The sequence below is a fragment of the Cupressus sempervirens genome, chromosome 1 (genome assembly GCF_028749045.1).
Source record: "Cupressus sempervirens isolate cs-2001-9-10 chromosome 1, ASM2874904v1, whole genome shotgun sequence".
Lineage (NCBI taxonomy): Eukaryota > Viridiplantae > Streptophyta > Pinopsida > Cupressales > Cupressaceae > Cupressus > Cupressus sempervirens.
Window position 1 is genome coordinate 705,271,721 of NC_143118.1, and position 21,455 is coordinate 705,293,175.

The 21,455-nt window shown below is 37.0% G+C and overlaps 1 protein-coding gene across 8 annotated transcripts in view; it reads right to left on the bottom strand.

Annotated features, from left to right (window-relative positions):
• Nucleotides 1-8,472: 8,472 nt before the first annotated feature.
• Nucleotides 8,473-21,455, bottom strand: part of LOC149579892 (uncharacterized) — a 200,894-nt gene continuing 187,911 nt past the window's right edge. For 2 of the 8 annotated variants that reach the window (XM_089787646.1, XM_089787654.1), the window contains 3 exons: nt 13,107-13,277; nt 9,039-9,193; nt 8,473-8,781 (listed from right to left, as the gene is read on the bottom strand). In XM_089787646.1, the coding sequence (XP_089643772.1) occupies nt 8,553-8,781; nt 9,039-9,193; nt 13,107-13,277 (555 nt within the window). In that variant the 3' untranslated portion in view covers nt 8,473-8,552. Of the gene's footprint in view, nt 8,782-8,961; nt 9,959-13,106; nt 13,278-21,455 lie in introns of those variants that run through there. The other 6 variants (XM_089787665.1, XM_089787674.1, XM_089787683.1 and 3 more) reach the window with 3 other exon arrangements.

The window sequence follows — 21,455 nt, forward strand, 5'->3', positions numbered from 1 at the left end:
AGTTTCAGGTCATTCTAAGTTCGTCTGCATTGGTTTTGACCCTCTCTCTACCTTTCTGTCAACTTTGACCCAAATCTGACTTAGGTTTGACTAAGTTTGACTTTTTTGAACATGTTTGACTAGATTGACCTATGTTTTGAACTCTTTTTATGGTTTTGAAAATGCAGACCAAGTTTTGAATCATTTTGAGTTTATTTGCACTCTTTTTAACCCTTTGCATCGCTCCCTATCAACATTCTTCCAAATTAATGTAACCTAAGTTTGACCATCGTTGACCACTTTTGACCATGTCTGATCAAGATAACCTATGTTCTAACCTTTTCCTATGGTTTTTGGCATGTGTTTCAAGTTTTGGGTTGTTCTAGGCCCACTTGGACAATTTTGGGGGGCCTAGAGCATCCTAGAGCACAGTTGGGGCCGCCAACTGCACTTAGTGCACACTTGGTCACCCTAAGTGCACTCAGTGCACAATTGGGTGTGTTTTGAGTGCACTTGGAGTGTTTTGATGCCCTAGTCAGCCCCCAAGACCCCAAGTGGGCCCTGTTTGACCCCTAAATGATAGTGAAAAGCATCAACAATATAAAATACATAAAGGAGGCCTCGATGTACTCATCAATGGTCCTGCATCTACTTGACATTGATGGGTATGCACTCATTCTCCATGATGTTGTTCCCTAGTTAACGGTTCCATTCTTCTTTCTCCAAATCTCTTTCTTCCAACTAAGAGGGTAAAAGTGACTTCCAAACCTTCTACAAGCCCTTTTATAGCCTTGTTGCTACCTAGATGGATGTGCAAGAGGCATGTTTTGTGTTGGTCGTGGTGCTTTTTTCACTTTAGACCCCATAATTTTCACATTTGAGCTCTAACTTGTGATCTGTTAGTTGTTATGGCTTAGCCTTCTCATTGTTAAAAATTGATCTATCAATTTCCTTTTTCAATTAATTTCTCAAGGGGGCAACCATATATACCACCCCTACTGGGGCATGCTTCTATGGATTTTGCATCAATGTTCTTTGACACAACACTCTAAATAACATTGTATTAAAGAGGGGCAAAATATAGATGCTCAAAAATGGTTCACATCTACTGTTAATCACTTTTTCATACTAACTCATCCCATTTTCTCATTTCACTCATTCTGATATTTTGGCCAAACTTGATAATATTTCAAAAATATCCTTCATCATTGATATCCCCTTTCAAATCAATTGCAAATCACTTTGAAATTGATTCCCATTTCATCCAAACTTTTTGAAATCAACCCAAAATAAATTCAACGTCGTTGAAATCATATCCAATCAACCTAGAATCATCCCAAATCAACTTAGAATTATCCCAAATCAGCCCTAATCAACTTGTAACATACCAAATATCTCAAATCAATCATCATCTATCAAACCCTAGGCATTTTCTTGTCCCTCAATACCTTGGTAACCTATCAAACCCATCAAATCTGATCTTAGTACTATAATGTCCCTCAGCACTAGGTCAAATCTATCATTTTTATCATCCAATCTTTGATATTGTCAAGTCCCTCAATGTCGGATCATGGCACTATCCAACCAATTTAATAACATTGATAGTGTCTTTTGATGTTATTATGATATGGTTTCAATCCTTAAGAGCCATATCCCTTAAAACCCATTAGGTTTGAAATTATGTTTCTAGTACTCTCAACAGCATCATCATACCATTGGTCTTTCTTTCAATTGTATAGTCACTATAGGAAAATGGAGCTACATCAAATGGAGAAGAAAGGACGTGAGCTACAATTGAAGAGGGAGTTTGACTTGTTTTATTTCCTTTATGCTTCAATTGGTTTTCATGGTAGATTAGAAGGGCTTAGTGTATGTTTATTGATTTTTGTGGTTGCTCATAGTATGATGTGTTCTAACCCATTTTCTAGTCCTACACCTACCAGAGCACCCTACATTGGGCAACAAAATCAAAATCAAGGGAACATGCCTACAATCCTAAAGAATCCTATATGGGCAATTGAAAAGTACAATGCAGTGGAAGATCTGAAGAGAACCAAGGCTAATATGTCCAATGTTTGATATGCTACAAAATTGTCCTAATCAAAGAGAAGTAGTGATGAGGACTCTTGATCATGCAAAGGCAATGTCTAATAAAAACATAGTCCCTCAAAAGACAGCATCTCAATAAATCGATACTTTTGAGGCAATGCCTACCACTTATAAAGATAAGATTGAAGTGTCTCCTTTTTTGCTTAGTCTTTGAATTTTTGGAAAGAACCTACACAATTGTCTCATAGATTCAGGAACTTTTTCCAATGTCATGCCACTTTAGATACCTCAATGGTTGGGAGTCACTCCTCAACCCTCAAATGATAGTAATACAACTTGACAAGATGGAAGTGAAATTTATCAGGGTATTGAGAGATGTTAGAATACAATTAACTATAGACCCCCAAATTCAACACATTATAGACATACATGTGGTTGAAATTCCCAAAACATACAAATTATTACTAGGTAGAGAATGGACAAAGTGCTTAAGAGGATGGTTCTCAACTAATTTTACTCAATTATGGCTACCTTGGAAGGGACTTAATAAACAAATCAAGATTGATGCTAAGCCAAAGTTGAAGACAATGATCATAGAATACAATGCACCAAATGAGGTAGCATTTTTTCAAGCTGAGTTGCACTCCTACAAAGTGATGTCTCTTGACATAACTATAGCTAAGAGACCCAACCATCTAAATAAAGAATCTGGAATCGCTACCCCAAAAGAAGAACTTGTCACTCAATTTGTAGATAGTATGGTTACAAACATACAATTCTTAGGCGAGGAAGCACACCCAAATATTTTGCTTCTTCCAAGATTCTGCAAGATGCACAAAGTCAGTCATTCATAATTTGAATGCTCACATTATCAGGGAGCATTTGGTAGGGTACTAACTCAAATAATGCAATCCAAAAATGGTCAAGTTCTAAATTACGTAGAAAAGGAAAGTTCAAATTTCTATGTGCACATCTAAATTTGTGGGGATTGATGAAGAAAGAGAAGATTCTAATGCGTCATTTAGTGACACTTCTTTTGATATTGGGGATTTATCTAATCCTCCACCTAGAATGATCAAAGTCCTAAGGAGAAGATGTTTTGTAAAAGGACAAGGTTGGACCTCGGTGGTTGTTCATTTGAAACCCCAAATTGATAAGATCGTCGAATTAATTATGAATATTCAAAGTCAACAAGAGGAAAAAATAAATGGCCCTTGTCAAAGATAAACTGTAGCAACTCACCAAGTCCACCACATGCAAGATTTCAATGGATCCCAAAGAAAAGATCTTTTAAAACTCAAGTAAAAGAAAAGCTACGTACAAATAAACATAAGTCCAAGAAGACCAAAGAACAGCCAATTTGGACACTCAGGTTTGATAGCTCTAAATGCAAATTAAGAGTTGGTGCAGGTATTGAATTAATTAATCCCTATGGTAGGTCCTTTCATGCAGCATCACTTACAATTTAGATGTACTAAAACAATTGCAAAGTATGAAGCCTTTAGTCATGGACTTCTCTGCGCATTAGAGAGAAATCAAAGCTCTCATAATTGAAGGAGGCTCTCAATTGGTCATTAGACAGGTGAAATCAATCTACTCTTGCAATAATAGGAGACTACTTATGTAAGAAAAAAGAGTTTGGGACTTATTGGAAGATTTTGAGGCCTTGAACGTAAGGTCCATTCCAAGGAAGAAGAACATGGTATCTAATGCCCTTTCCATTTCAGCAAGTGCATCGCAACCCATTAAAGGAACAAAGCTAAAGAGATTTCCAGTTGAATTGGTTGATGCCCTATCTATTCCAAACAACATTACAAACTTCCAAGTATTCCAATATGACCATCATATTAACGAGTTCATTATGTGCAACGGACTTTTCAAAGGACAAGAGATTGATGATACTCCTAGTGACAAACCCAAAGATGATGAGCTAGAGGATGAAGATGGGATTATAAATTTGAAGACCAATACTATTCCTAAGGGGATGGTAGAGTTGGAATGCATCCTCAATCAAGATGAATCAGCATGTAGAAAAGGAAATGTTGAAGAAAAGGGGATTGAAGATGTGATTCATATAATCTAGGCATGAAAGAAGATCCAAAGATGGTGAGAATTGGAAAAGTGTGTAACCCTTAAGAACAAGATTTTATGCTTCGATTGCTTATAGAATACAAAGACGTCATACCATGGAGTTATGAAGAACTCAAGATGTATAATCCTTAGATCATCACTCACAACATTCTATTGAAGCCTGATGCCAAACCCTTTTGTCAAAGACAGAGATTAGTGAATCTGATAATCAGGCCTTTGATAATGAAAGAAGTACAAAAGTTACTTGAAGCTAAAATTATCTTCCCAATCTAACATTCTACATGGGTTGCTGACTTGGTTCTAGCAAGGAAAAAGACAAGAGAAATTTGCCTTTGTGTGGATTTTCACAATTTGAACTTGGCTTCCCAAAAGGATATTTAACCTTTGCCCTCGCTTGATGAAGTATTGCAAATTATGAATGGGCCTAAAATGATCTCTTTTCTAGATGGATATTCTAGATACAACCAAGTAATGGTAGATGAAGAAGATAAGTTGAAAACTGTATTTACAACAAAATGGGGAACCTTTGCATACCGAAGGATGCCTTTTGGATTGATCAATGTAGGAGCCACATTCCAAAGAGTGATGGAGGAAGAATTCAAAGGGCTAATAAACAAGTGCATAGTTTTCTACATGAATGACCTTACTATCTTTTCTAAAGATAGGAGTACTCATATTGTAGACTTGAAACAAGTGTTCAACCAATGTCGAAGATATGGCATATCACTCAATCCCAAAAAGTGTTCATTCGGGTCATAAAAGTAAATCTTCTCAATCATATTATTTCTAAATTTGTGATATACATTGATCCCAAAAGGATAGAAGCCATTCTTAATCTATCATTTCCTCATAGTCGTAAAGAGCTAAAATATTTCTTTGGAAAAATCAATTTTGTACTTAAGTTCAAAGAGGAAATGATACAAGAGGATCACCAATTGCAAGAAATTGGTCTAAGAGTTTTGACAAGGGAAGGTGAGAAAATATTGTTGCATCAAGCTATCATAACCATGTTTAAAAGGATGAAAAGGGATTAAGGTGCCCCTGCAAACGTAGAAACATTGGTTGTTGAACTAAGGGCCCGTTTGGTGAGCGGAATAGGAATATGTATTCTGGAATACGTATTCCAAAAATTTTGAATTCCTTGTTTGGATGCACCAAAATGGGATTGGAATACGAGGTAAAATAGGAGTACGTATTCCAATTTTGGCCCAAAAACGGGGTTTTGCAATTCCATCCAAATAGGTGGTATTGGAATACGTATTCCTATTCCATTTTTTTTTATTTCAAAAAACATAAATTTTCGGGTCCGCGAATTCTCATCAAATATTGGCTGAACCAAACGGAGAACAGGAATACGTTCTATTCCGGAATACATATTCCTATTCCGCTCACCAAACGGACCCTAAATGGCTATATTCATCAACTAGTGGCCCTAATCAATCCTTGGGATCCTCCTTCCAACATATAAGTAGCTTTAGAGGCTAGGGGTTGAATTTCCAAAGCAAATCAATTTGTGTTACCTTATATAGAATGGCATTAAGATACAAAGAAAACAAGAGAGGAAATAATAACAAAAAAAATTGAATGTACATGAGACAATGCTTATGTAGTATTTTTAATTTTTATTTTGTAACAATCCGAGTTTTGAACTTTAAGACTTCCACTTCCCCAGTTCACTGCTAGGCTGCGGGTGGGACTCCTGCATTGCAGTTTTGCAGATCATGAAGAAAACAAGTGTGGATTAGTTGTTGGGAGCCACCATTTTGATCTAGAAGACAAACGTCCCTACCGAATGGTCTAGACAAATCGAGTTAATCACCAAGGACTATAAAAACCTGATGAATATCTTGTTTTTTCTACTGGGGAATCTATCGATAGACTGATGTAGCATACGGAGAATTTTGTAGCACATTTTGGCAGTAAAAAGAGCAAGTTGAAATGAGGGATATAAATGAGATCACTTACAGATTTTAAGCAACTTTCCATAGCGACTACACTGTGGAGATCATTGGTTGGATAATGGTTGTCAAGCACGTATTGGTAAACATTAAGGAAATTTAGATCGAAGATGCCAGTAAGAAGCTGAGAGCATTCTGAAAAAATAAGCAAGTGCAATTAAAAGGCATGGAGACCCCAGACATCAACGAGGAATTCAATGAGTTATCATCACCTTTGATTCCGCCTTCGTAAAGTTCATGGCCCATCTCTAATTTGATAGCAAACAATTTTTTTATAATTTTTGCAACAACATCGAAGATGCTTTCCTAGTCGGTAAGAAAAAAACGTGGAAGTAAACTGCAGTCCCTTTTTTGCTCAATTTTTAAAAATTTTGGGCATCAAATCGATGATATGTCCATCGATTCTCCCAAGGCTCGAGCTGATGAAGAGCTGCAATTTCTAAGGAAAACTCATGCAAATCCTGAAAATGCGTTTTTGTGCATGTTACAGTTCCACTGCCCAATCTAGACTTCATTCCCGAAATTCAAAGCATGTTTTGGTGTGAATGAAACCCATTTCTTGTTGCTAACTCCGTAAAGGAGTTATCCAACCATTCATTAATAATTTAAGAGTAGTTTCAGCTATTTTAAATGTTGTTTTAATTTTATTTCACCCTCAAATCATGCCTAGAAACCCTAGTTACAAATTTGGCAAAATTATAATTGTAAAACTATTTAAACTCCAAATTTGCTCGTAAAAAGGGCAGGAATTCTTTATGTGAATACTAACTACAATTGGCATTGCAATCTCAATGTGTCAAACTGTTGATCTTTGTGAATTTGAATGAAAAAATTCAGATCAAGAACCCTTTGTGGTGTTCAGAAGTTTTGCTTAAATCATTGAAATTGGTGTTGATTATTGAATACTTTCTTGTTGTGCTGGATAAAATGGTTGAATCTTTTTAATTCGTACTTTGGAGGAGAAATTTGTCTTGAATATGTGCATTGGTATGCTTTGCAATTTTTAGTTTTAAGAAATCTTGTGTTATTAAATTTCTATTGATGATAGCATTGTGTTATTATAAATCGTGGGTTTCCTGATTTATAAATTGAAGGGGTTTGGGAGTGGAGACCCTAAAGGGTTTGTTGGGCAAAAATGATAAGCTACAGAAGGTTTCAGATGTGAGAAAAGCCAGATGATAAGGAGTTGCAAAAAGAAAACTGTACAATTAAGAAGATCAAGCAGAAATGAAAAAATGCCTTTGTATGCCAGAATTTGTGAATTTTTCTAACTACCTTTTTCACTTTTTTTGGCCTAATGACCTTTAAATTCTGCCCAAATTCTGGTCTTCTCTACTTCTTCCCTTGCTACTTTTTTGTTCAACCTGATGTGGATAAGTTTGAGCCAAAGAGTGAAAAGAAAAAATACTCAGTATTTTCTGTATAATATGTTCATACACACCCAAGAGTCCCTCAAGAATCTGAACTTAGGAATTGGTAACTCCCTGGGGAAGAGTACTCATCAGGACTCACCTCACAAATCTATGGCAAGCTGGCTCACCAAGGCATAGGACTTGTGAGTCCTGACAAGTCTCGCAAAGTGCTATAACACTGGTAGATATATTACAAAAACCAGTACCTTATGTGAGCCAAGTTGTATTCTATTTCAAAAGCCAGCACTTTAAAGGCACCAAATGAGCTGAATACGTTAAGTGTAGCTTACAAAATATGTTTTCCCAGAAAAAATAAGGATATAAGCTGTTTGGAAAAATGGGGAAGTAAAAGATAGAAGTGAAAGAGATAAGTGAGAATTTGTGTTCGTATGGTGCTGCGTTTGCTTGATCAATTGATGGCATAAAACAAGGTTGTTATTCAGTTGGATCAGACTGTTTGTTGTCAAATGAGACATGTTTCAATGATTATTTGAGGATAATACATGATTTGGTAGATTATTTGCTTTTGCATTATTTATTCTTCTGTTTAATGATTTGATGTGGAAATTACCATTTGAATATGGTATGTTACTAAACTTTTGGATCAAGGATACCAGAAACATATAAATGTTTAGCATAGAGAAAATGAGAAATACAAACTTATCTAACATGATGAGGTTGAGGGTTCCAGGATCAATTTGTCTTATCTAAGTTGTTTCAACTCCATGTTCTTTGTAGATGGGGGGACAACCCTTTACTGTACTAGCACTTGCCATGAAAGAATTCAGCAAATGAAATATGTTGCAAATAAAATCAGTTAAGGGGACAATTACAGGTTAGTCAGGATATCTAAGAGAACAAAAGTATGACTGGGACCATTACTCGATATGCACGTTAAATTGTGCTGTCTGACTTGCATATGGGATATACATTTTACTATCCAACTAAAAATATCAATGCAAACCAACAGAAAGGAGGCCAGATTATGATACTTTTGAATAATGATGTCAGAAATGCTCAAAATTGTAAACTGAGGCAAATTTACATCTAATATCGGTTAGAACTAGATATTATCACTCATGTCTGGAAAGTGGAATTCGGTAATAATAGGAGCAAAGACAAAGAAAATAGTAACTAAAGTAGCCACAGAAAGAGTGAATACTGTAAACAATTTTTTGGGGTCTCTCCTTCTAACTAGAAGAAATCCTTCTTGACTGGAAGGCCCATTAGCTAGAACAGGGCAAACTAGAAACCCAAATATGAGGCCGGCACATGCTGCTCCCAAGTGCGTCCTACCATGGTACAACAAATTGTGAGTTATCCAGAAAGAAAATCTCAATGCTCTCAAATCTATATCAGAAAGTAGATGTGAGAAAAACTTAAAGGTAACAAGTTAACATCCCTAACCTGTAAAATATATTCTCAAGTGACCTAGAAGAATTGATAAGGAATAACAGAGGAAAACAATTCACCTCTCAGAGGAACATATTCAGAAACAAGAAACTGCTATATGGTCTGGAACTGCAATAAAAATGCTTCACATACATACCAATCATCAATAGGGGCCAGGAAACTCAAGCCAACGCTTATTGCACTGGCAAGAACCACTTTCTGAATCATAATATCTGCAGTTTCGTCTCCTATTGCCTCCCTGTTTTGGAATAGACACACGACCCAACAACCAATAATGGCAAAAATTGGACCCTGCATTTTTCCAAAATAGGAGCTTCATATACAGAATGAAAGGTATAGGTATGTCTGCAATAGTGCAATCTAGTAGCAGGCTAATTTTTAAATTAGTAATCTGAAAAAATTACAATCTCTTAGACATGAATATCTATAGCTTAACCAGTAAACGCTCCTTTTAATAGAGATTTGAGATATGCTGAAACCTGAGAAGTTCCAAAAACTCGATGTCAATCTATATGTTCTCATACTTGTGGCGGGATTGCTTTTGGGGCACTTCTTAAACATATCAAAACTGTATTGATCCTTAAATGTAATTACTAATACCTTCTTTCAAAAAATTGTAATTTTCAAAATCATTATTAAGAGACACATTATGTATAAAAATACCAAGCCTTCAATGTTCTCTGAGCATCCACCTCTCCTCATACACATCAGAGGTCAAATTTTCTGTGGGATGTAATAAGCACCTCAACAAAAAATACTACTTGAAAACTTCAAAAATATTGTTGCTTCAATAGAAGAACTTGAGTTTGTAATCTTCTCTATGAATCTTCCAACAAATTTTAGCAAGTGCCTTGTTCGGGTTGGCCTCCTTTACATATTTGTATTGATGTGTATATGCGTACATATACACATCCAAAACCATTCTTTTATGATCAAGTATGAGTATTGACAAAAAATTAAGTGTTTGTCTCATTTTGCACATTGTTCTTGTCTTGATAAATCTTTATTCTTTGTTCGTAATGGTGAAAGTAATCACAAAATTTGATACCCTGCAACCTACCATACAGGAACTTCAGAAATCCTTTTCTTAACGAGAAATTTCAGATTAAAGTGGAATGATATAAAATCATAAAACAATAGTTATATAAAATCAAAAGCAGAGTTTGATAGCTTAATGCAAAAATGCATTAATAATATATCAGTTAAACTACAGGAAAATAAAAGTCGGAAAAGATAATGAAACTTATCATTACAAACCAAATTACATTTACAGATCTAGAGAAGAGTTGTAGCACCACGTATGTTGAATTGATCAAGGCTATAAAGCAGTATTAAATAAGAATTCCAATGTGAGCCTTCGTATACTCCTTAATACAGAAAATCATTTTCAGCCATATACATAATTATGACAATTGCTAGACAGCTCCAAAATCTGAAATTTATTTTCAGAATCTACTTTAAAGAAAATAACTATAGTAAATTGATTGCAACCATGCCAAAATTGCAAAGGACACGGCTATCCTCCCTCCAAAATGCACTGTTGACCAAATTTCATAAAATCGAAAACATAGTGATTTGTTTTGAAATTTTCAGCATTCGATCTGCATATTTTGTAATAAAAAACAACAAAAAATTTGAGAAAAATTCAGTGTTTTCGTGAATCTGGAAAAAAACATGTTTGACCCTTTTTTGTCTTTTAGTGCATTTTGTCTGGAGATTAGCCAGCCCCAATTGCAAATACCACATGCTTTCTGGTCATTTATATTCCGTAAGTACAGAAAACTTGATATTGATTCTTCACTAGATTTGTTCTGATTTTATAGATGGACAGAATTCTAACTTGCTTAAAAACTCAAAACATGTGAAACACTGGGATCCATCCCCTGCCCCAAAACCTAAAGTCCCGATTCCCTAGCCATTTTGAGGATAGCAGGATGCCGGAGGGATGTCCCCCTGGCATCCCAAATGCCTGCTCAACCTTCAAAATGCCACAAAACTCCCCTGCCATTGGTGGACAGTTGAGGGTAATTTCTGGGAGGCCAACCGTAAACTATGACAAGGAATGCTCCCAATTGTTAAAAAAACAGATTAGTTTTGTTGGCTTCTATAACTCTGTAGGAGAATCAAATATGTGAGAATCAAAACAGTTATACTAATTTCAAATGTATGTGAATATATTCAATGAAATATACATTAAAATTTGCAATTTTTAATTTTCCAAGTCATGCCAAGTCTAGGTCTCAATCCTATGCTTGAAAAGTTTCATTCCTGAGTTTTGAAATTAGAAGAATGTCGTGTTTTATTTCTTTGTATAAGTGTACTTTATTTACTCCCAAAATGATTACTATTAGTATTTGCCAATTTGCCACTGACCATAGTCACTACCATTGGATGATCCCCTTCTACCAGAGGATGATAGTGACTCAAACGGATCTATGTCTTTGTATATTGATAGCCCAGATGAAGCTTAGTTTCATAGCCTATTTGTATTCTGATGGTTGAGACTTAAAGATATTAGTAGACTGTGGTTTCTTGATGTTTGAGACTGCTGTTAAAATTCTTTAATGAAATCTGTTATTCTGTTATGAAGTCTTGTTGGCATATTGATATTGTTGTTATCAGTTATTCACATATCTCTCACACTTTGTCTCTCTCTATAACGTATTTGTAGATCAACAGAAGATATGTGTTGTAATTGTAACTGCTGGGACTAATCGAGATGACACATCTGATCAAAAGGGCCAAGGAAAAATCTGTTATAAGTTGTGACAATTACAAATGACATATTCAATAAGAAAAGAACTCCTGACAAGCTTGGGACACTATGAGAACTTGAGATGAGATATATATAAGGAGAATAGGAATTATTTATTGAGACCTAACTATACGATGATTTGGTCAAAAAGATGATCTGCTCAATAATCATCTAGCCATGCTCAAAAATACAAGAGACCAACTTATGTTGGATGAAAAAATATTGAAAGAGTGTCTTGTACAGACATTGCATTAATGTCTCATCAACCCTTTCAACCATTTGTATCAAGCCTCAAGTAATCAATAAGAGCTAATTCCTTGGTAATTTCTGAGCTATGTAAACTTCTCTTGTATGAAGAAAAGCTATTTCTGAGCAAAACTTTATGCCAAAATACGATGAAGAACGAAATTAATTTTTAACCAATATAAATAAGGAAAATACAAGCAAGAAGATTGGAGAAAGGCTATTTTCCTCAAGGAACAAAGGTAGTTTCCTTTGTTTCATAAAACTTGATTGTCTTAAGGTGGATTACACCATTTTCTAATTGTAACACTAAAATGCAGAGAAATGTAATAATGGTAGTAATAATGGCAAAGATACAATGAATGATTTTGCTCTTTACTAGCATGTGATAGACAGAAGGAAGTGACTTGTGAGAATACGATGTTTTGTTCCTTCACGATTGATTAACTCCACAAAACAATTTAAAATTGAGAGAGAGATGCAGGAGGTAACACAAGAATACAACATATGGATGGTAAAATCATGTACAATATTTCACTATAGTAAAAGAAGTCAAGATGATCTATTTGAGGTAGAATTCTAATCTATTTATACATTTGAATCTATGAGACATGCTAAATTCAACCACCAAAGGTAGATGTAAAAAACTTGGATAGCAAGTAAAAGAAATTTGTATCCATTTGGATCCAACAGTAACAGCCAAGTATCTCGATCGGAATGAATCTAACTCAAAGCATCCAAATGAAAGCCCACATTTGGTGACCCAAGGGACCCCAAAAGGCAAATTTAAATCAAATGACCAAACAGTAACAACCAAGTATCTCGATCGGAATGAATCTAACTCAAAGCATCCGAATGAAAGCCCACATTTGGTGACCCAAGGGACCCCAAAAGGCAAATTTAAATCAAATGACCAAACCTGGTCTAACTGTGTTCCTTGTTGGATGAGAATGGAATTTGTAAGATTATAATTTCTTGAGGAGATTAATGATGAACAAATTTTCCAATGTAATAACCAAGCAACAATAGATGCAGCAATGCACCAATATGAAATCCATGAACTCAAACGCACAGCAATTTTTCTCTTCTGATAAACGGAAAATAGCATTGTTCCAATGTTCTCAAGACAATCGCAATAATATTTCAGATGTCTTATCTAATTGAAAATCAAAAGCACAACACTGACACAATGACCTGATAACTTACCGTACCACCTATGGTAGCATCCGGTGTATGGAAAAAACTCATCAAGTTTCCACATATTCCTCCAAGGAAGTAAATCATGCAAAATGCAAGTGATCCATAAGCACCATCAACCAAGGGTCCAAATGTGAGAAGTGCCCAGGAACTGAATGCAACATGCAACAATCCAGAATGCTGTAACATGGCAGAAAACAAAATTCATGGTTAATTAGTCTAGACACAATATTAAAAAAGATATATATATATATATATATATATAATTTAGGGTTAAAAGCTGACACATTTGAATTCCCGAATAACTAAACTCACTTTCATTTAGCACTATATCATTTGCAATCTTGCAGGCCCTGTCTTTTGATTCTATAGAAAATCTTCACTTAAAATTCTCATTTTTGATACCAAGAGCCCTTGCGGTGATGACTCTTATTACAGAAAAATCAAATGAAATGCTAGACCATAGAATTAGCAATTTTATTTTAAGTCAGATATGTAAATCTCTAGAACAGTCTTTGCTCATGTTCCAACTACAAATCATTTTCAGAAGAGTTTACTTTAACAAATTACCACATAATAATTTGATTTTCCAGAACAATACCTTTAAAGATCTTGATATGTAATTGTAACCCATGTATCGTTAAAACTAAAAATAGAAAATCCATTTTAGTACAATTATTTTGAATAAATAATCGCATTTGTTTGTAAAGATAAATATGAAATTCAGCTAAGCTCTTTTTTCCAAAAGGAAATTCAGCTGAACTCTTTTATCCAGAAGGATAGCTACAACATTAATTATTTTAGAGATATATTTATTCAGCATTGTGATGTCTCACAACGGATTCTGGGGAAGCACATACTTTTTGGTTCCTTTGATTTATTCCTGATAGGAACTATGCTAGGAAATATGTCTGTTAAAAAACAGATATATTGACTTTTGAATAATACCAAGAATATAAACCATGTTCTGATGTCCGCCTTGAAGTCATGGATGATTGGCAGAAACCCTCAGCCTATTTTAATTCTTGTCAGTTAATTAGGGAGACATTAAGGGAATAATAATTAATTAAATTGGTTGCTGCCACTTAGTGTGTCAATTAAGTAGTGGTGGTGTTGTTTCCCCACCAGGTTGATCACAGGCTTGTGAATTCACTGATCTGATGTGCTCGTGAGTTTGGGCCCCAACTATGTAACAAGAGGGTGAGGTCCCCCATTTGTGGCATCACTAATTCATAGCTCCAAGTCAAAAGCATTTCCTGTGGAGTCGGAAGGCAAGTCATGCTAGCATCACCAGCCATGTTAAAAAGTTTACCACGCACTTTAAAAAAAATTGATTAGATTAACTTGTCTAAATTAACTCAATTTATGGCCAATTTACATTTAATTCGTTATTTTATCAAAATTTGACAGTTTATTGAAAAAGAAACTTTTGGGGGGTCCAAATGTTTTTTATTTTCTTAAAGGTAAGTACTACTAGAGGGGGTAGATCCCTATATTAAAATCCAGAAGGATATTATAATACTTGTAAGATTCAGTTAATCCTGCAATTCATTAATTTCTTCAATTTATTGGGAAGAAAATAAAGTCCCTGAAAACACTTATATGATTGGCAAAAGAAGCCAACTCACATTTTTCAATACCCTCCCCGAATAGCACAAGAACCTTTGCAACAAAATAGTTCTTTTTGACAACCTCATCATCAAAAATACCTGCACTGTAGCCACTTTTCAGATTAATTTTTAATAGAAAGAATGTCAGTCTTCACCTCATGAATGCTCTCTGTCTTGACCAAGTTGTTCATGGAAATAGTGGAAGGATGTATGAAACTGATTGTCTGTGCAAAATTTATGAAGAAAATCTCCAATGGCATCCCATCGTGGATAATGTCTATTTGCAAGTTCTGATTGCTGATGGCTTGATTGACAACATTTTTTATCACATCTTCCTCCAATTTAATGGGCCTAATCAATTCTTGATCAACTGAATCCTCCAAACACCTGCATTTCATACCAAAGACTTTGTGCCCAGAAAAATGGGACCATTTGCTTGGCAGCATCACAGCTTAATTAAATAGAGCAGGCCAAGCACAATGTTGAAGAGCACATGCCACCCACCCCGCAAACCCAAGCACTAAATGGAAGTCGAGCACCATGATACAGCAGCAAACTGACTGCTAAGAACTGCCAATAGAGCCTCTGCTGCAAAAATCCTCCAACAAATAGGTGTACACAGGCTGATAGAAAGCACAAGGGAAACGAAGTTGTTAGAAACAATAGTCCACCAAGATAACTAAGAAGGCGGGGGGGTGGGATGAATCAGTTATCCAACAATTAAAACATTTATCTTTTTTAACCAAACTTAATCATTCAACCAAAGTAAACAACAACCACAATAAGATGCTCATAGACAATTACACCAGATATGTTGACTAGGGAAACCCTTGATCAGAGGGAAAACCCGGTGGGAATGATGCCCACAAGATGATGTACTAATATAAATATTCCTTGTTAGAGGATGGACCCTGTTAGGAGACTTTGAATCCCTATTAGGAGATCCCAAACCTGTTAAGAGTTGTGTCAACCTTGTTAGGAGTTGTGGTATAATATATGCAAGAAGAGCCCACTGCCCAAACATGCAATTTCAACTACAAGAAGAGCTCACTACTCAAACAAGTAATTTACTGTTATCTTCCTCTTTCCTCTATCATGTCAACCAAACCAATTACTGTCAGACCTTGTAGACTATGTCACAAACCTCGAATCACTTAGCAAAACCTCGGCAATGAAGTTTCCTTCACTTCCGCATTGCTCTACTCAACTTTGCATTCCGTACTCTCTGTTGCTTATCATTGATCACAAAGTCATATCATCACATACCGTGACGTAATGACCCTCCTCAAATCTGCTCTCAAAAATGCTGATGAAAGCTCAAGGAATTTCATCAAACAATTCACATGCAACGGACGTATGACTGATATAGTATTTTAGCTGGCTTTAAATGACTCTTTTTTCAATTTGCATCAATGAGAATCTTGAGCTAGAAGACTCCAAATGGACTACATAATGACCTAACATGAGTGTGCTACTAATTTTGACAATATTCAGTGCATATATATGATCTAAGTATGAGAAATGAATACCTACAGCCAACTAGCATTTTTACAAACAATTGGTATGCAAACTAACTAGTTGATAAATAATGATATTGAATTGCTTAAATGACACCAACAACTATTATCTTCTTGATTGTAATGAAATTTTTAATACAATGCTCATGAAATATGGCCAAGACTTTTGGCATTTACATGGATTACAAAATGATAATGCTAGTATAATGCACACTTACAGCTGAAACTTATAATGCCTTAAAAACAATACTAACAAGGGAACTTGGTTGTAGATGGCTGTAATAATTTCCTTCAATGCTGCCCCTTCTACTTTACTTTTCCGATTTGCTTTTTCGAATTGCTTTTTCTGATCTACTTTTTGAACTGCTTTTTTGAGCCTACTTTTTCGGTTCCGCTTTTTCGGACTGTTTTTTCGTATTTGCTTTTTCGGACTGCTACCATGTTAAATCTCAAGACCATATCTTTCAATGGCGTCAAGATTTCCAGCTTGAAGGGATTTCGTCTTTCAAACTATTGAGACATAATCTTTAGAAAAAATTTTAATTTTTTTGATATTTCCAAACATACTAAAAAGAAGCTCTTCCCTTTCTTTTATAGTGTTCTCACAAGAGCTCAATCCTTCGTTTTCTCCATTTGGGATAAAACATCACTCCCTTTATGTAACTTATGTCTCCAATGTGTTATAAAATAAAGGGGACTCTTTTAATTTAAATATTTCCCACAAACTGTAGTCTATGCATTAATAAAGTTAAATATTTAAATTTAACTTTATAAAATAGCTTTATCAATGCATAACAAATCTTATCAATGATAAACAAGTCTTCTTGTCGATTTTAAACAATTACCATCGACATACCGCTGCCACTAGATGTCCGACCATATCCAAGATGACTTACTATAAATAGTAAGTATGCCCAAAGTTGCCTCAAAACCCCACAGAAAGACCTAGAGCTGAAACTATCTAGGCCAAATGGCCTCTAAGTCTCTTTAATGTCCTAGTTAGCCTACGGGACCATGGAGAAATAGGCTAACAACAACAACATGCTATAAATGCTAAAAAGGGGACATTACACATGATAAAGGAAAATGTCCTTCCTTTATACCAAATTTACAAAACAATTCCCTAGTTCGGTTGTTAGACCTTCTCAATTAATTATTATAGGACCACATTAAGAACACATTACACTTAGTGATAACATTAATCTTCCATCTTGCAATTTGAATAACTTTCCGTACATGCAATATTATGACGAGCGAGCTTAGCCACGTCATCCTCAACATGTCTTCTCCATGTCCTCAACCTCGATCCTCAAGATATCAACTCTACTAAAAGATATAACAAGTTTACTAGAACATGCCTCTGTAAACTCTATCTCAAAACATACATCACCAAAACTTACATAACTTCTTCTAGACTTATCCTTTCTTCTTCTGACATTAATTGCATATACCAGATACTCAGAAGTATCTCCCATAACCTCGGGTAGTCATAATATTCAACTAGTCGTCTATACCAACTTGATCTTTCCACTGTTCTTATTTTAGATACCACAGAAAACTACTATGTTGACATCAATGACAAACTTAATCATGAATGTAACATATCATCATAGTAGTACTCCCCCATAGGAATATCATCAGCATTCATGCTTCCAACCAATCTTCCAACAGAAGTATCCTACACAATCTTAAATTTGGCAATGCTTTATATGTGTGAAATATCCCACCCTTGATCTGAAGTTTTAATTTTCTAATTGAGGGATTTTTTTTACTTGTGATTTAATTGCTCTTTATTTTTTTAATCTAATGTTTTTGGAATAGAAGTACAAGGCCAAATTTCACAGTTAAACCCTTGCATGCCAAAATTAAATTAAGCAAATATAGACATACCCGAATTGTCTGGCAATAGATAGTATATATTTTCCTAATAAGTTTGTTGACTAGCTACATGCAATTATCACATTCTGGAAAGTGACGATCAATCTTGGATTTTCATGCCTAGATTGGTGAAATGCATACAATAAATTTAATCATCCCTTTGCAGCCTTGTTTGGTCCAAAATGCACCATAAGAAAGCCAAACACTTTGTTTACCGCATAGGTTAATTAAGAAATGCACACAGAAATGCGAGCATAATAAATCTCCTTATACAGTGCCACGATCTCATGTGCCAACTTCTCCAGCGGAGTGTTGCGCGGCCCCAATTTCGGCTCACTGGTCCAATCCGCCAACATCTTTGGTGTCTCGACTACTGGCCAACCCCTCTCCTCAAAACATGAACAGAACTGTTGCAGACAAATCTCTCTGATGAAAGCTCGAACCAAATGCCACTCCCTCCGCCGAGTTATAGCTTGCAATGCCAAATCATGTCCCTTCCTTAGCGCAACCTTCATAGCCCTAAGGTAGTCTCTGCACCTATCCTCATCCAACCCATAATCCTCCTTTGCAAAGCCCTCCATCATCCATTCGGCATCACTATTTTGTTCCTCATCTGCGAGGAGCATGCCCACATCCGATGCGGCCTCCTCTGCTCTCGGCGCGACCATGGCCTGTGACACCCCCACCTCCTAAGGCTCTAGTCCTGTAGCTAATACACCTAGGTGCACGGGGGACTGGATGGATGGACCAACCTCGGTAGGGACAAGTCGGACTGCTGTCTCAAGAAGGTGTTGGCTCTATCTATTACCTCCGACTGCTTTAACTATGCGAACTCCGTGCCCTCCTCCTGCTGTGCTGGCTGGGCTGGCTGTATTGGCTCGGCAGACGCTACTAAAGCAGACGAAACAGTGACGACTGCATCACAATCAATCACTTCCAAGCGAACCTTGGGCTCAAGCTCTGGTGCTTGTAATTGGACACTCTGCGAGGTTGGCTACACTGGAACAACATCTGCTATGGCTGCAGAAAGTCTCTCCTGGAAGGGTTGCTAGTGTAATGACAGTTGTCGCTAATGGGACACACTCTGCTACTGCCCGAGGGACGTCTGCTACAGCCGGCGGGGTCATCACAACCGGTGCATGACGCTGACCAAAACAAGGAATGTGTGATGTGGGAGCGGACAAGTGCGCCAAAGTTGACAACTACGGCAGGGTGAAAAATGTGGGCTCACTATCTGCTGGTTCACTGCCCACCTCCGCGGAAGTACTTTCTTCCTCATACCCCGCCCCGCTGCTTTCCGAAGTCTCCTCCCGTCTGCTATCAGTGTCCTCGTGTGCTACCTGCAATCGCCAAAATACCTTTTTCTGTCCTGCGGCTATCCCACATGTCTAGATGTTGCCAATAAAATATCGAGGCTCTCCCGAGCCAACTTCCCCCGAGGTGACGCTTCAAAATCATCCATGGGTATCTAATTAACCGCTACCTCTAGAAACAAGCCAATCGCATGATATGGCATAAAGAATGTGTGATGCTGAAGCGTCATGAATTCCTCCATCCTATCGGCAAAGTCCGAAGCCCAATCATACACCGTAGTCTGCATGATGCCATTCATGAATACAACCTGCGGCAATGCAATATCTGAAGCTCGAGTCGCAACCGTTAACCTACTCTTGATCACATCCATAATGCATCTCTAATGACCCTCCCAAATGAAATCTCTATGGAGCCCTCTACATTTCGACCGCTTAACCACTGAATCCATCTCCTCGGGTGAAAGATCGCGGCCCACTAGTTGTATCCAATGCTCCTTCCTTTCCTAAGAGAGCTTGTGGTTTTTAATTTCCACCTTCTTACTGCCGGGGCCGGAATGCCAAAAACCCTCATGAAGTCCCTTGGTTTAAAAGACACCGTCATCTGATGCTTTTTGTACATAAATGTACTTGTTCTACTGTGCTGACTATATGTCTTTATCATAGTTCGCAAAACTGATTCAAATAATCGGATGGAGAAAATTGGAAGTTGGATGGCCCAATGTACCTGTGCCCATATCAGAATCTTCTTAATCTGGTCTGCCTCCAGGGTCTCATGCCACCATTTTCGACATTCACTGCCATTAAGACCCTCAAACTGGACAGTGAGATGAGTAAGTTCCTCCTTGACCTTCTGTTTCTTGCTAGTGGAACCCAACGGCCCTGCAACTCGGATCCCAGATGCCAAAACCCTTGCATTCTTTTCCATATGTGCCGCCAGCTGACTCTTCCACTGCTTCTGTTTGCCTGCCGATTCCATGCAATAACGGCTTCTCCTTCCTTATATAGGTTTCCTCCATCTGTTACAAGAAAATATCCCACTTTGCGGAAGAGGTAGAAGACCCTGCCGTAGCCAATCAAAGGACACAAGCACACCTTTCTCACGGGAAAATAAGGTAGCGGGTAACCTCGGGGGGAATCTTGCAATGAAAAACAATACACAACCAACCAAGCTATCCCTTTGAAGTTTCTCCTTTGGCAATGAGAAACAGAACTTTGAGAATCGAAGATCACAGTGGGAGTAGATTTTTCTGAGCTCGTTCCCAAGCATAGTCGGGCTTATCCAAAGTTCGATATGTTCTAATAATCAAACCCTCCATCATGCAATTGCATCAAACAGCTCCAAGTCACCAACCAATTCCTCCCAAGAATTTTGAGTAAATCCACAGGACAGAGCCAAGCATGCACGGACTGTGTAAATATCCTCCCTACGCTGAAGAAATAGAAGCCTTTCTCAAAAACAAGAAGATGAAGACGACCTAGAAGATAAACAAGAAGATGCAAAAGCACTCGCACTCGGAGAAACCTGCCCGTAACTAGGGAAAGACTACAGCAGAACACAGCCCGCGGGAGAGGATTACATGCATGGGGCAACAGTCGCCTAAGAATGAGTCGCTGCTCACATGCGTGGAGAAGCCCGTCAATCCAACATTCGCACGTCCACCGAGATGCCACAGTTGCTGTCCACGAAAAGCTCCAGCAGAGACGAACCCTTATCCTTTATTCAAGGATGACTACAATAGGAAGCAAAGTCTTCGAACCCTTGCACTGGAATTGTAGTCTGCAACTTAAACATACGCGATTACATCATTTTATTTACAACTTAAACATACTGAAGTCACCGCCATAGTTACTGCAGACTTAAACAAACTCATCAATGTGAATTACTATCCTATGGAAGCGACATCGATCAATAGGTGTTGGCGCCCATGATCTTGCTGATATGTTTATTGTGCTTGTCCTTCCATTTGATTCTCAAGAAGCCTGCAGAGAAGAATTCGTGCCTGGAATGGTCATTGCGTTCAACATAGTCTTAAGATGAAA